This window comes from Pelodiscus sinensis, chromosome 4, assembly GCF_052426305.1.
Source record: "Pelodiscus sinensis isolate ZL-2025 chromosome 4, ASM5242630v1, whole genome shotgun sequence".
Classification (NCBI taxonomy): Eukaryota; Metazoa; Chordata; order Testudines; family Trionychidae; genus Pelodiscus; species Pelodiscus sinensis.
This window is the reverse complement of record NC_143055.1, coordinates 98614034-98627407: the sequence shown is the minus strand read 5'-3', so window position 1 is coordinate 98627407 and position 13374 is coordinate 98614034. Positions and strand designations below refer to the sequence as shown.

Sequence of the window (13374 nt, the reverse complement as noted above, 5' to 3'; positions counted from 1 at the left end):
TTCATGTTAGGTCATGGACATCAACAATTTTCTTCAACTGGATCATGGGGAAAAAAGTTGGAAAACCACTGGACTGGGGTAAGGTGTGGTAACACAGTTGTACATGGGAGCTGTGTTGTGATGAGAGACATTCAATCTATACGTGTGGTCGGGACTATCGAGACAATTGCACTGTTTGGATTGTGCAGGGGGAGTCCCCTAATACGAAATACTCTAGGGAGGGTCCTCTCTTCCTAGGAGTCCCCAGCATTGCACACTACCTTCTGATTTGTAGCTAGATATCAATCTAGTATTGCAAGCACAGTCTTGCTCTTGCAATTAAAGAAGATGGAAAATGGCATATCCAATTAATTGTACTTACAGTAGTACCTGTTTGAATGCCTACGTACTTGATTGTGAGTGCAAACCAAGTAGCTTGGCAGCTAAATGGGCGCAATTGCAGAAATATTTGGGGCCCATGCTCTTGTGCCAGTAATATAATTGACTATTTATGTCCTAGCGTACTTCTCTGTTTGGAGTAATAATGTGTGATTGTCCAGCCTCAGATCATCTGTTGGGGAAATCTCTGGAATTGTTTGCTCATCACAAGAACTGGAACCAACATTAGTTATAAATATGATAATAAGTTCTCCTCGCACCCCTTCACCTCTTTTCAGTATAATATTTACAGTGCATGGATTTGGGCCATTTTTCCATCCAGCACTTTATTAGCTGGCTGGAGGCCATGGTGCACTGTGGTATGTTACTTATATGCTCTGAAGTAATTTACACCAGTGCAAAGTGCTTTCTTGCACTAGGCTTACTATGTTCATATCATATTGTAGAAATCCTGGCTTAAACAAAAAAAAAAAAAATCCCTAATGGAAACCAATCTGGTTTAATGAGAAGTAATTCATTACTTCCATTGGAGTCCTGTACCTTCAGTTATTTTTTTTTCCTGGCTAGTGCATGCACTAACATTACAGCATTAATCTTCAGATGCTTTCACCTGCTTATTTATGTGAGGATAGGCTTCTTCTTCTACTCCAACCCCCCTTTAAAAAAAAAAAAAAAAGCTATGAGTAAACACTATCATGTATGTTACTGTTTTGGTAAATAAGGGTATGTCTACACTTGCACCCTTGTTCGAACAATAGGGAATGCAAATGTAGGCATTCAAAATAGTCAATGAAGCAGGGATTTAAATATCCCGCACTTCATTAGCATGACCTCGCTGGCGCATTACTCCAATCAACAGCTGTTTCGAAAGTGAAAGTGTGCGCTGGGACGCGTTAGTTCGAACCAAAAAAGCAACATTACTTTTTGAGGAGTAACTCCTGCAGTCTAGCTGTACCCTGCTGGGTTGAGACAGGATGTGTAAGCTCTGGGGTGGGAATGAGGGATTTGAGTGTGGGAAGGGGTGAGAGGTACAAGATCTGAGAGGAAATCTGGATGCAGGAAGAGGTGGAAAAGGGGAGGCTGGCTTGGGGAGGGGGCTCCAGGCCAGGCAGTGTTGGGGTCAGATAGAGGGGTTGGGGTACTAAGCAAGCCACAGGCTTATGGATGTGAGGGGCAGGAATTTGGGTTGGGGTACGTAAGGGGTTCAGGGCAAGGGGTTCCAGTGTATGATAAGCTCAGACCTAGGATCTGGGGGAAAGGGGAGTGCTGGAGTGTTATGATGCTGTGGCCAGGTGGGAGCTTGGCCCCAATTGGGGGTTTGTTGGGCAGGCTTCATTTTTAAGTAAAATACTATGTCAAACACAAAAAGTTTCTGCATTGTCTTTATTTATGAGAAGGGCAGGGAACCTGTTTTGAATTGGGGTCACTGACCCACAGAAAAGTCAGTTGGGGCCACACAAGTGAGATGCAAAAAAAATAACTCCTCCAACTCCCCCCCAAGTCTCACTAATGTGGCCTCAACTGTGCTGGTGGAAGCAGGGAACATGGTACTGGGAAAGGGTGCTAGTGGGTGCCTTGGGCAGGGGACAGGGAGCCAGTGGGGTCAGGGGAGAGGGAACAGGGTGCCGGGAATTTAGGGGACAATATTCTGCAGCAGGGGACAGGGTGCCAGTGGGGACAGAGTTCTGTGGCAAGGGAGAGGGAGAGGGTACAAGGTGCCAGGAGAGCAGCGGACAGGGTTCTGTAGCAGGGGACAGGGTGCCAGTGGGGGAAAGGAGACAGGGTGCTGGGGGAGGGGAGACAGGGGACAGGACAGGATGCCAGTGGGGGGCAGGGGATGGGTTTCTGCAGCAGGGAACAGAGTGCCAGTGGTGACAGAGTCCCCTGCACCTGCCTCCTCCCAGGACTCTCTCCCCTACCCCCCGCAGAGGAGGGAAGCCCTGTCACATGCCTCCTGTGGGACCGGCGCACATCCCCCCACGGAGCATGGAAGCCCCCATCGTGCGCCCCCTCCGGGCTTGACTCTCCCCTCCCGCGGAGCAGCGAAGCCTGCGCATGCGCCCACGCACCCATTCCCTCCCGCGGAGGAAGGAAGCCAGCCCCATTGCGCGCTTTCTCCGGGGCCGGCGTGAGCCTCCCGTGGAGCAGGAAAACCCCCGCACATGCCCCCTCCGGGACCGATACCCTTCCCCCCGCAGAGAAGGGAAGTCCCAGCACGCGTGCCTCTGGGGATTCCCCGCGCAGCCACAGACCTGGGGCAATGAAGCAGCCAGCGCATTTCTGGAACCCCTGGAAGTGACATGCAGCTCAGGTCGTCTGTCCACCCTGCAGGAAGCCTCCACTACCTCCATTGTTGCTGGAGGCATGTAGTGGGGCTTCTTGGGGGTGGGAGGAAATGGGGGGGGGCCTGAACACCTCGCGATCAACAGGTCAGGTCGATCACGATCGACGGGTTGGTGACCACGGTTTTAGGATAATATTTTTCAGTTTAAAATTGACTGTTTTTCATGTCAGGGCTGGTTAAAGTAACCCTATATAAAGCAAATGACAAAAGACATAGGGAAGGTGGGGTAACATACCTTATTTTAAACCAGGAATAAAGGCAATTTGATAAAAAGCTCATTTCTGCTTTGTTTTTGTGCCAATACCGTTCTGTCTTTGCTACCATTGTATTTTCCTACAAATGTAACATCTGCTTTTCACCACCATTGAAGATAAAAAAATGCTTTGCTTTATCCTGAAAACTGCAGAGAAATTAGTTGAAATGTGCAGACTTTTTCTCTGCAGTCCACATCATTTTGAGCAGGGCATTGACTGGGTCTTTTCATTGTCCTAATAAGCTCTAATTTTTATATGCATCTTAAATTTCAGAGAGAATTGAAGGGGAGGGTCATTTAAATATATTTAGTGTTTTATTAAACTGAGTTCTGTTGGTTGTATTCATTGTAATAGAAAATCAGTAAAAACCACGCTGCTGTCCACACCATTTTAGTTGTTGTACAGTAGTATACAACACATTTATCTTAACTTGTAAGAGCAGTGTCAATCATCTGCATTATTTGAATGTTGAAGACTGTCTGTTGCAATACTTAGTTTTCCTGTTCAAAGGACACCTGATTTATTGATACGGAAAGCAATCAAGACTGACTTGGAAGAGGAATATAATGGATAGTGGAGCTTGTTTGGATCCAGGATAGGAAAGGCATGTCCCGGTGTAAAGGTGGCACATGATAGTCCATTTCCTAGTGTATATTTGCATTCCCATATTACTCCACATATTCAGTGAGTGCTACATGGAGTGTTTGCGAGTGGGAACAGTGGAAAATGTTTGTATGATGTCTGCAAGAATCTGTTGAGAGTCCTGTACTACTTCATTTTAATGGAACTTCTCTTGAATTTCATTATGTGTAACCTCTTTGGAAGACTGCACTTGTGTGTCAAGGACGTTGGAGAAAAGGAATGTTCTACATCAAGAAGTTAATTCTGTGCTTCAATGGTTTGGGGATTCTGCTAAAGTAGCTATTCCTCCCTCTTCTCTGGGCTTCTCAGAATTCTCTTTGGAGCCCTCAGGGTTTTCCCTGCCTGTTTTTTGTCCTATTGTAATTCAGCACACTAAGACTTACACCTTTCCAGCCAAAAAAGTTTTGGATGAGACCTCCTTTGGTGCATGTCTGCTTTGTTTCTTTATTACTTGCTGCTTCATAACTGTCTAGAGAGTTCCTGTTCTGCATCACATTCTCAGTCTTGCTGACTTGGAGAGTTAAATATTTAGGGCCAGGAATGAGCACTATCACAATCCCTATGAGTTTACTCTCGGGGGCAATTCTGCGTCAAAAAATAAAATGTAATTAGGTGAGAACTGATCACATTATGAAAAGTCCCTGGTAGTAAAAATTAGCAAATGAAGCAGTCTCAATATCCCAGACCCTGGGAGATCACAACCTTCATTATAGAAATTCTAGATAAACAAGTTAGCCAGGTATTTAACCTCACATGCTGTGTTTGAAAAATCATGAGACTCACTCCTCTTTCTGCCTGCCTACCTACCTTCTTAACAGTGCAGTGCAGTTTCTAGGAATCAAACAGTGACTTTTCCTCATAGCACCCAGACTCCAAAAGGGAACTTATCTAAAATGAGTCTTCAAGTTTTTTTACACCTGTGTGTCTCAAAGGCAGTCTTTTACTTCTCTCTTTTCTCTTTTTTTCATGAACACCTTTTGTCCATGGTAAATGGCATCGAGTAGTGGAACAGACACTGCATGTTTGCGGTGTTATTTGAACAGTGCTTCTGGGTGCTTTTTTCATGTGTCCTTATTACATTTTTGTTGGTGTGCAAGGTGTGCACAAAGCCCATTTTGCTTGTTGCTTCTGAAAATTTTAGTAAATTACTGATAACGTATTCCATGGTAGAATTTTCTTCTGCTTAACATGTGTGTTTTCTGTTATAATCGGTGTCTAACTATGTCCACTAGAAATATGTGACATTACTGCTGGAACAACCAGTTCATTTTTTACACATGTGAATTAATATACAAATTAAATATAATAATAAGGTTTTAAAAATTAGGGCAGTCCATTTATCTCTTTCCCTTTCCTTGGAAAAGTATGCTGCTGTTCCTGTTCCGTTATCAAGATAATTTGGAATTTTTGAAATTTTGTTTCATGTAATGTATAATGGCTTTTAATAAAATTGTTTTCCAGCAGTGTTAAAAAGCTATAGAAAGTGTTGTCTTGTCCAGCTACTAAAAACATGCACAACTGTAAATATTTTCTTTTTTATTTCTGTTAAAGTTAAGACCTATTAAAACATGGTCTTAAGAATGTGTCTGTGCTTCATTCTAATTAAAACTCTGTAAATTTGTCTACCTCTTACTTTGAGGAATTAAGTGTCATGCAGTTTCTTAAATTACTATTTTCTGCTTCATTCAGTGTCTTCAGTAACTTAGTTTTTTTCCCCAAAATAAGAAACAAATGCACAACTATGTGTAGCTGTGCAAGCCCATTTACTACTATTTAGCTAATGTTTGTTCTTTCAGGCCTATTTGTATGATGGAACAAAATCAAAAATGCTCTTTTCTGAAACAGCACATTGGAAATGCGTATTAGCATTGGCAGGTAGCAGAATTTGAGGTATGGCAAGTTAGCAAAATTGGCACCTTGCTTTGGCAGTACATAAGCCCTAGCCACTCATTCCTCAACTACTCGATTGCTTCGAGTCAGAAACAGAAATCCTCTCTTTTCTCTGCTTTGATATTTCTCTTAACTTTTATTCCCCCTTTAGCTAGTGCATCTGTACTTTTCTGAAGTGCTGTCAGCTGTGTGTATTTTTATGCTTCCTTACTCAACCACAGTTGTTTTTTATTCAGAAAGTAGAAGCTGTTGATTAAAAATAATATTTTTTTTCAGTGCTTCGCTAATATTTTCTCTTGGTTGTTCCTAGCACGAGGGCCTGTCTACTCTGAGGGCAGCAGGTCATCAACTCCTTACTTTCTATTAGCATTTTGAATTCTTCTCTCTTTTTAGTGGATGCCCGATGCAGGTAGACATGTGTTTTTTTTTTTTAAAGGAACTGCACTATTTTGTCATAAGACAGTCAAACAGATGTTTTTTATTCGGTTAGAGTTCACTCATTTGCTCCTTTGTTCTAGGTTTGCTGATGCTTGTTCTCAGGCAGCATTGCTTTACCCAGAAGTAAAATCATATTTTTAGTTTCCAGTGTTCAGATAACAGACAAATAGCACCAAGAAGGCAATGCAATTGAGCGAGATCACCTGATTGGAGTAGCCTGGCAGGGAGAAAGTTGTCTAGATCAGGAATAAGGGTGATAAAGTTTAGGTTTTTGATTCCTTCTCCCTCCCCCCCCCACCTGCCATGAATTAATCTCCTTCCATCCATCTCCCCTATCACAGGCACCTCTTTAACCTCCAATCCTTATTCTTCCTTCTTCTCCCTTCTTGTGTCTGCCTCTGTCAAAGCATGGGTGAATCACAAGAGGAGAGTCCTGACTTTATAGTCATTTAATCTATTGCCTGTCTTTGAAGAGTACCAATTTTAAGAGACCACTCTCTCAGAACACAAGTTCAGCTGATTCAACCACCTTCTACTATGGAAGCTTGATGTCTTTAATATCTAAAGAAGAATATAATGGATGCTGTCACGAGAGGGGTGTAATACAGACTACCTACTCCCAACTTAGAAAATACAGGCAATTATATGGGGTAGGGAAAATTATCACAGTTTTCTTCACAACTCTGTAAGAAAAGGGAGAGCTCATTTTAGATTAACTCATCATTTTGAATAGGCTATATTATATTAGTGGTATAGAGTGTCCCCACTAAAAGTCGCTCAGTATACATCCGTTCCACACTAAAGTCATTAACGCTTGTAGGAACTGATGAATTATAAGTCCTCCCGTTCCCTGCTCTTAAGTTGCACAAAAACCTCCCACCAATTTGCGCAAATGGAAGTCATCCTCAGGAAAAAAAATTCCCCGCTTTAAGTTGTTTTGCTGTACGTCCAAGTTTCTTGGAACATATCTTGGACTTACAGCCAGGACAGCCTGTATGCATTTGTTAGTGTCTCTTTAGCAGAACAACTCCCAACTGCGGTTACTTGTTACATTTTAGTCTTTAAGATATAAATACTCATCCAGTATTTTTAAAATCCTAATTAAATCTGTAGTGTGCAAGTCCAGGATGGAACAAATAGTGTTGCAAAGTGATTTAAACCATTTCAGTCTTTCAAACACTTATGCATGTTAATAGTCCCATATAACTCAAAGGGACTACTTGCATATTAGGTAAGTTTCTTTATTGCAGTAGATGAAAATAATTCTCTCTTAAATTGATACAGAATTTTCCCTTAGACGGAGATCAAAGTATTTAAAAAATGATATATGAATGCCACACACAGAGGAATTGTAATGATGGGAATGATCCCTTGGAGTTTACAGACTTTATGGGTATAAACACCGTGTTGAATTTTTTGATAACAGCAGTTAATGATCTTTGCAGTGGATGCTCAATGTATGAAATTTTATTTCCCCCATTATGTAAATCCATAATTATGTAAATTCACCATTTTTCCGTTTTTTCTTTACTTATAATTTATCAGCTGCTCGTTTTAATTTAAAATCCTTTAATAATTAATGCACTTTTTAAAAGCGTCATGACATAAACCTGTTGAAAAAGAAACGGGTGCCATAGCTTGATACAATCCTCCATTCTGTGTCAGTGTATGGATTCAGCAAAATGTTCTGCTTTGTAGGTGCTCTGGTCAGACATAGGAGGACTGGAAACTGTCAAATTGAAATTGAAGCAGGCAGTGGAATGGCCCCTCAAGCATCCTGAATCTTTCATCCGCATGGGTATTCAGCCACCCAAAGGAGTACTGCTTTATGGACCTCCGGGATGCTCAAAAACAATGATAGCGAAAGCTTTGGCTAATGAAAGTGGCCTCAACTTCTTGGCAGTGAAGGTAAGCCATTGATTTTTAATTTTTCTTCTTTGGATACCAAATGGCTTCAGATAATACAAATGTTTTGTGTTTCAGGCCAGCTTTCTGTTGCACAGCTACTCACCTCATTCATTACTCATGGGCTTCTGCCCCCCACCTGTGGAATTCAGAGTTAGTCCAATGTTGTTGCTGGAGGCTCCTGGACAAGGCTCCACCGCTGGCTCCAGCTCAGGCAGCCACCACATCTTCCGCCTCCGGCGGTGGAACAAGTTGGCCGTTGGGTTGCTCTCTTGGCCATTTGGTTTTGTTTGTTCTATTCATTTTTGTGCAGTTGGGAACTACACTCTTCCAGAACTGGGTTGGTAGCAGCAAGATAGTTTCAGTCGCCTGGATCTGCTGCTGTAACGCCTCCCTGCCAGGCCCCTCTGCTCCCACTCAGGCATAGCAAAGTGTGTTGCAAACAGCTGGCTGAATCCAGTCAGTGCTCCTTACAAGAGACGGCACCTCACAGGCTCTAGAGGGGGTGGACGATGCCTTGCCTCAGGCCTGCCGAAATTTGCACTTGAAGGGCATGAGGCTCAGAGTCAGACTGTCATGTTAGCAGACCTACTGAGGAGCTGTGACTTTCAGTGCAGAAAAGCCTGAGCAGGAGCTTCGGAGCTTTTGTGGAGAGGGTCTCAGGAAGAGGCAGAAGCTATCTGGTCAGCACAGGGGGTAAATCCCTCAGTAGATCTAGGCTGGGGAGGACGGGTAACACTGAAGGATCCAGAGTCAGCCACTCCCACCCCAAGATACTGAAGTGAGTCCCCCAGGAAAGAAGCAGGGCATCCTCTACATCCTCCCCTGTATGAGCTGGGAGATGGGGGATGCGAAAAGGAATTTTCATTATACTCAGGGTTAAGTCTTGCAGAACTCAGAGGCTCTCAGAAAGGCAAAAGCAAGTGTTGTCTTTACCAGACAGTAATTTAATATTGTTAATGAACAACTGAGGTGAAAATCTGTGTCTTTGATGTGATTTATGACAAGCAATAGATTCTGATTTGGCGGTTCCCTGAATAGCATCGCTGGTCCTAAACAGACATCTTGTAAACACAAACTTTCAGGTGAGGAGCTATTGGGAGATGGATTAGAAAAATTACCTGCTGAGATAGCATAGAGATGTCAGCCCTCATCATCGAAGCCAGCATGGCAACCAACATCATTGGTTGCTACCAACATCAAGGGTATCTAAGAAGGGATTATTATTCTGGCACAGGGAAAAACCTAGAGCAAAAAGCTTCCAAGGAAAACTAAATACTTTTTCTTCCAGACCAACAAAATCGTCAGTGGGACAAAGGCAAAGAGCATTTGCATACACAAGCTCAAATTCCTGTACAAAACTCTTCCTTTTGATCTGCCCTGTGCACCTTCCTAAATGCTGGTAATAGTCAAAGCAAGGCAGATTGCACCTTATGCGCCTTTTCCCTTGCCTAGACAACATGCTAATCAGTACCATGTCCAGAGAAACAGATCCATTCAGAAATGGACAGGTGTTGGAAAGGATTTGCAGCCATCAGTTCTTGGAAATTGAGAGGAGCCTTTGATCCAAGTGCTGAGAATTGGGTTCCATATCTGGCTGTAATTATACCCAGCACTTTAGAAACTTGGTACCAGCTAGGGATGTTAAATTTAGTTTAATCAGCTAATTGACTAGTAAATGAATTTCTCATCAACTAGTTGATAAGTGGGGGAGCTGCGGCTGGGTTAGCTCCCAGCCCCGGGAGCTAACCCTGCTGTGGCTCTGCCTTTTAAATGTATTAAGAGCTGTACATTTAACAGGCTGAAGCAGTAGGGAGGACCTACTGAAAGCTGGGCCAGCTGATTTCTGGCCAGCGCCGGGTCCCCACCACTGCTCTTAATACATTTAAAAGGCTGAAGCTCAGTGGCAGGGACCTGGCATGAGCTCGGATAGCTGATTCCCAGCTTGAGCTGGGTCCCCTGCTATGCTTGAGCCTTTTAAATGCCCAGTCCCAGATGCTGCATCTCTGCTTTTTAAATGTATTAGGTGCCTGCTGGGTCTTAATACTCTTGAAAATTAGAAGCATGGGGGAGAGAGAGGGGGGGAGACCTGGCGCGAGCTGGGCAAGCTGATTCCGGGCTTGCGCCAGGTCCCCCACGCTGCACACCAGCCTTAAATGTAAAAAGGCTGGAGCGCAGTAGAAGGATCCAGCACAAGCTGGGAATCAGCTGGCCCAGCTTGTGCCAGGTCCCCCGCTCTTCCCCCCCCCCCAAACTGTGTTTCTGATTTTTAAATGTATTAAGAGCTACATTTAAAAAGCAGAGGTGTAGCATCTGGGTCTGGGCATGAGCTGGGAATCAGTGCTCGGTCCCTGCTACCAGTCCCTGCTTCCCTCCTGCCCCCCGCAGAGACGGTGCTGGGGCAAGCTGGCTCCCCGCAGCATTGGCTCCTGCTTTCATCCCCCCTCCCACCACTGCCTCTGATAGAGGCAGCAAGTGGGGGGAAGTGACTAGCCAAGTAGTTGCTTACATCCCTAGAAGCAGCTGTACCAGCATCTTGTAGACAGTGATGTTGGATCCTCCATTTTGAGTATCATGTGCCCACTTTAATCACAGTGACAGATTAGACAGGCATGTGGGCAACCTTTTTAGTTTAATTTCCTTTAAAGCAAATTAGTTCCCATATTTGTACAAGAATTTCACTGCTGTTGTCATGAGGAAAATATTATTGTTTCAGAAATCTTCCTGTTCAAAGTAAGTGTTTTTTCTTTCCAGTTTCTGGAAAATAGTTATCCGATCGTTTTGTTCTAACTCTGGAACATTGTGACACAAACGGGTATTCCTAGCACTCTAAAGATATATCTCAAGTATATTGTCTACATATACCAACTGTATGCTCTTCATTTCATTCTTTCCATTCCACTGCAAAGGCATGATTTGATATTAAGGTGCTCCGAGGTTGGTTCCCTCATTAATCCTTAAACATATACGGTCTTATGCTTAGTGTGATACATTATATCAAGTTGCCTTAATGCTAATAAAGTTCTACAGCTATACGTCTGAGCTGAAAGGTGGAGCCCAGTCCTGGAGCCTCCACTTAACAACATTGGACCACCTCTGAATTCTACAGGTGGGGGGCACTAGCTCAGGAATAATGAATTCAGAGAGAAGCTGCTCACAGAAAAAAATCAGGAAAGACATTTTTCATCCTTTGTTACAGTCTGCTGTCTCCCATTGTTCCTGATCATCTTTCTTGTGTATAAATCTCAAGTAAGGCCTTCCCTCCCCCCTTTTATTTTTGGAGAGTCAGACATTTATGTTGTCTGAGCCTTGATAGTTCACAGCATTTCACTTTAAAAAGATTGAGTTTCAAATCAGATGGGAAAAAAATAAAGCAAAGTAAACTGAAATGTTTAATCGACAGTTAGATACAATAGAGATCAAATGCCATCTCTCATTTAGTGACATCTTACTTTTTTTTTAAGTTTTAAAATTCATAAATTGTTAAAGTCTCTTTTTAGAGCATTGCAAATGAAATGTTAAAAGGAATGGGTAAAATATGCCTATGTTACAGTACCGATACGCTGTTTAGATGAACCTTCTCTTTTAAAAAAGGCAAGGAATCCTGTGGCACCTTATAGACTAACTGAAGTGTAGGAGCATAAGCTTTTGTGGGCAAAGACCCACTTCGTCAGATGCATGTAGTGGAAATTTCCAGAGGCAGGTATAAATATGCAGGCCAGAATCAGGCTGGAGATGAGGAGGTGGATCCAATCAAGGAGGATGAGGCCCACTTCTAGCAGCTGATCTGGAGGTGTGAATTCCAAGAGAGCAGAAGCTGCTTTTGTAGTTAGCAAGCCATTCACAGTCTTTGTTTAATCCAGAGTTGATTGTGTCAAACTTAAAGATGAACTGTAGCTCAGCAGTTTCTTTGAAGTCTGGTCCTGAAGTTTTTTTGCTGCAGGTTGGCTACCTTTAGATCTGCAATTGTGTGTCCAGGAAGTTTGAAGTGTTCCCCTACAGGTTTTTGTATGTTGCTATTCCTAATATCTGATTTGTGTCCATTGATTCTTTTACGTAGGGACTGTCCAGTTTGGCAGATGTATATAGCAATGGGGCATTGTTGGCACATGATGGCATATATTACGTTGGTAGATGTGCAGGAGAATGTACCAGTGACAGTATGGCTGATCTGGTTAGGTCCTGTGATGGTGTTGCTGGTGTATATATGTGGGCAGAGTTGGGACCGAGGTTTGTTGCATGGATTGGTTCCTCAGTTAGGGTACGTCTACACTACAGCGCTAGTTCGAACTAACTTAGTTCGAATTAGTAAGTTCGAACTAAGCTAGTTCGAACTAACGCATCTAGAACTAAAAACTAGTTCGAACTAGCGTTTTGCTAGTTCGAACTAGCAAGTCCACATTGAGTGGACTCTGAACAGGGCTTAAGGATGGCCGGAAGCAGTGCATCAGAGGAGGACTTAGAGCGTGGAGATGCTGTCTCAGGCTAGCCGAGGGCTGCGCTTAAAGGGTCCCGACCCCCACCCCGGACACAGTTCTAAGGGGTGCCCCGCTTGCAAAGAAGTTCTGGCTTGGAGTGCCCTGAGTGCTCACACTGGGCACATCACACCACTCGGCCTCAGCCCGGCTGCACTTGCCACAGGCTGCCATCTGGGGAGAGGGAGTAATTGGGGGGCTGCAGGAGAGCTTCCACCCCCAGAAGCCCGCAGAGCCAGCCCAGTCCTCCCCATCGGGGGCTCGTACCCCATTCCTCCCTCACCTCCTTCCACTTACCCTTCCCTAGCCCCCCTTCTTATTGATGTACAAAATAAAGATAACGTTTCTTCCAACATTGACTCTGTCTTTATTGAACAAAACTGGGGGAGACTGGGAAAAGGAGGTGGGAGAGGGGAAGAGAAAGGCTGGGAGAGGGGAGGGCAACTAACATGATCAGGGGTTGGGAACAGGTCCCAGATGAAGAAAGGCTACAGAGACTGGGACTGTTCAGCTTAGAAAAGAGGAGACGGAGGGGGGACAGGATAGAGGTCTCTAAAAGCAGGGGTTGGGTGGAGAGGGTGCATTCATAAAAGTTCTTCCTGAGTTCCCATAAAGAAGGACTAGAGGACACCAAAGGAAAGGAATGGGTAGCAGGCTTGAAACTAGTAAGAGAAAGTTGTTGTTCTTCACAAAGCAAATAGTTAACCTGTGGAACTCCTTGCTGCAGGACGCTGTGAAGGCTACAACTAGAACAGAGTTTAAAGGGAAGTGAGATAAAGTGATGGAGGTTGGGTCCATGGAGTCCTATTAGCCAGAGGGTAGGAGTGGTGTCCCTGCCCAAAGTGTGTGGAAGGCTGGAGAGGGATGGCACGAGACAAATGGCTTGGTCACTGTCTTCGGTCCATCCCCTCCAAGGTCCCTAGGGTTGGCCGCTGTCGGCAGACAGGCTACTGGGCTAGATGGACCTTTGGTCTGACCCAGGACGGCCATTGTAAGCTCAGGGCTCAGTGTCGGGGGTCTCAGTGGACCCCCTTGATTTTCATGCACA

General features: G+C 44.0%; 1 protein-coding gene across 5 annotated transcripts in view; it reads left to right on the top strand.

Moving 5' to 3' along the window:
• AFG2A (AAA ATPase AFG2A) overlaps positions 1–13374 on the top strand; it is a 291912-nt gene that overhangs the window by 47898 nt on the left and 230640 nt on the right. For all 5 annotated transcript variants that reach the window (XM_075929851.2, XM_075929850.2, XM_075929853.2 and 2 more), the window contains exon 11: positions 7645–7854. In XM_075929851.2, coding sequence (XP_075785966.2) covers positions 7645–7854 — 210 coding nt within the window. The remainder of the gene's footprint in view (positions 1–7644; positions 7855–13374) is intronic.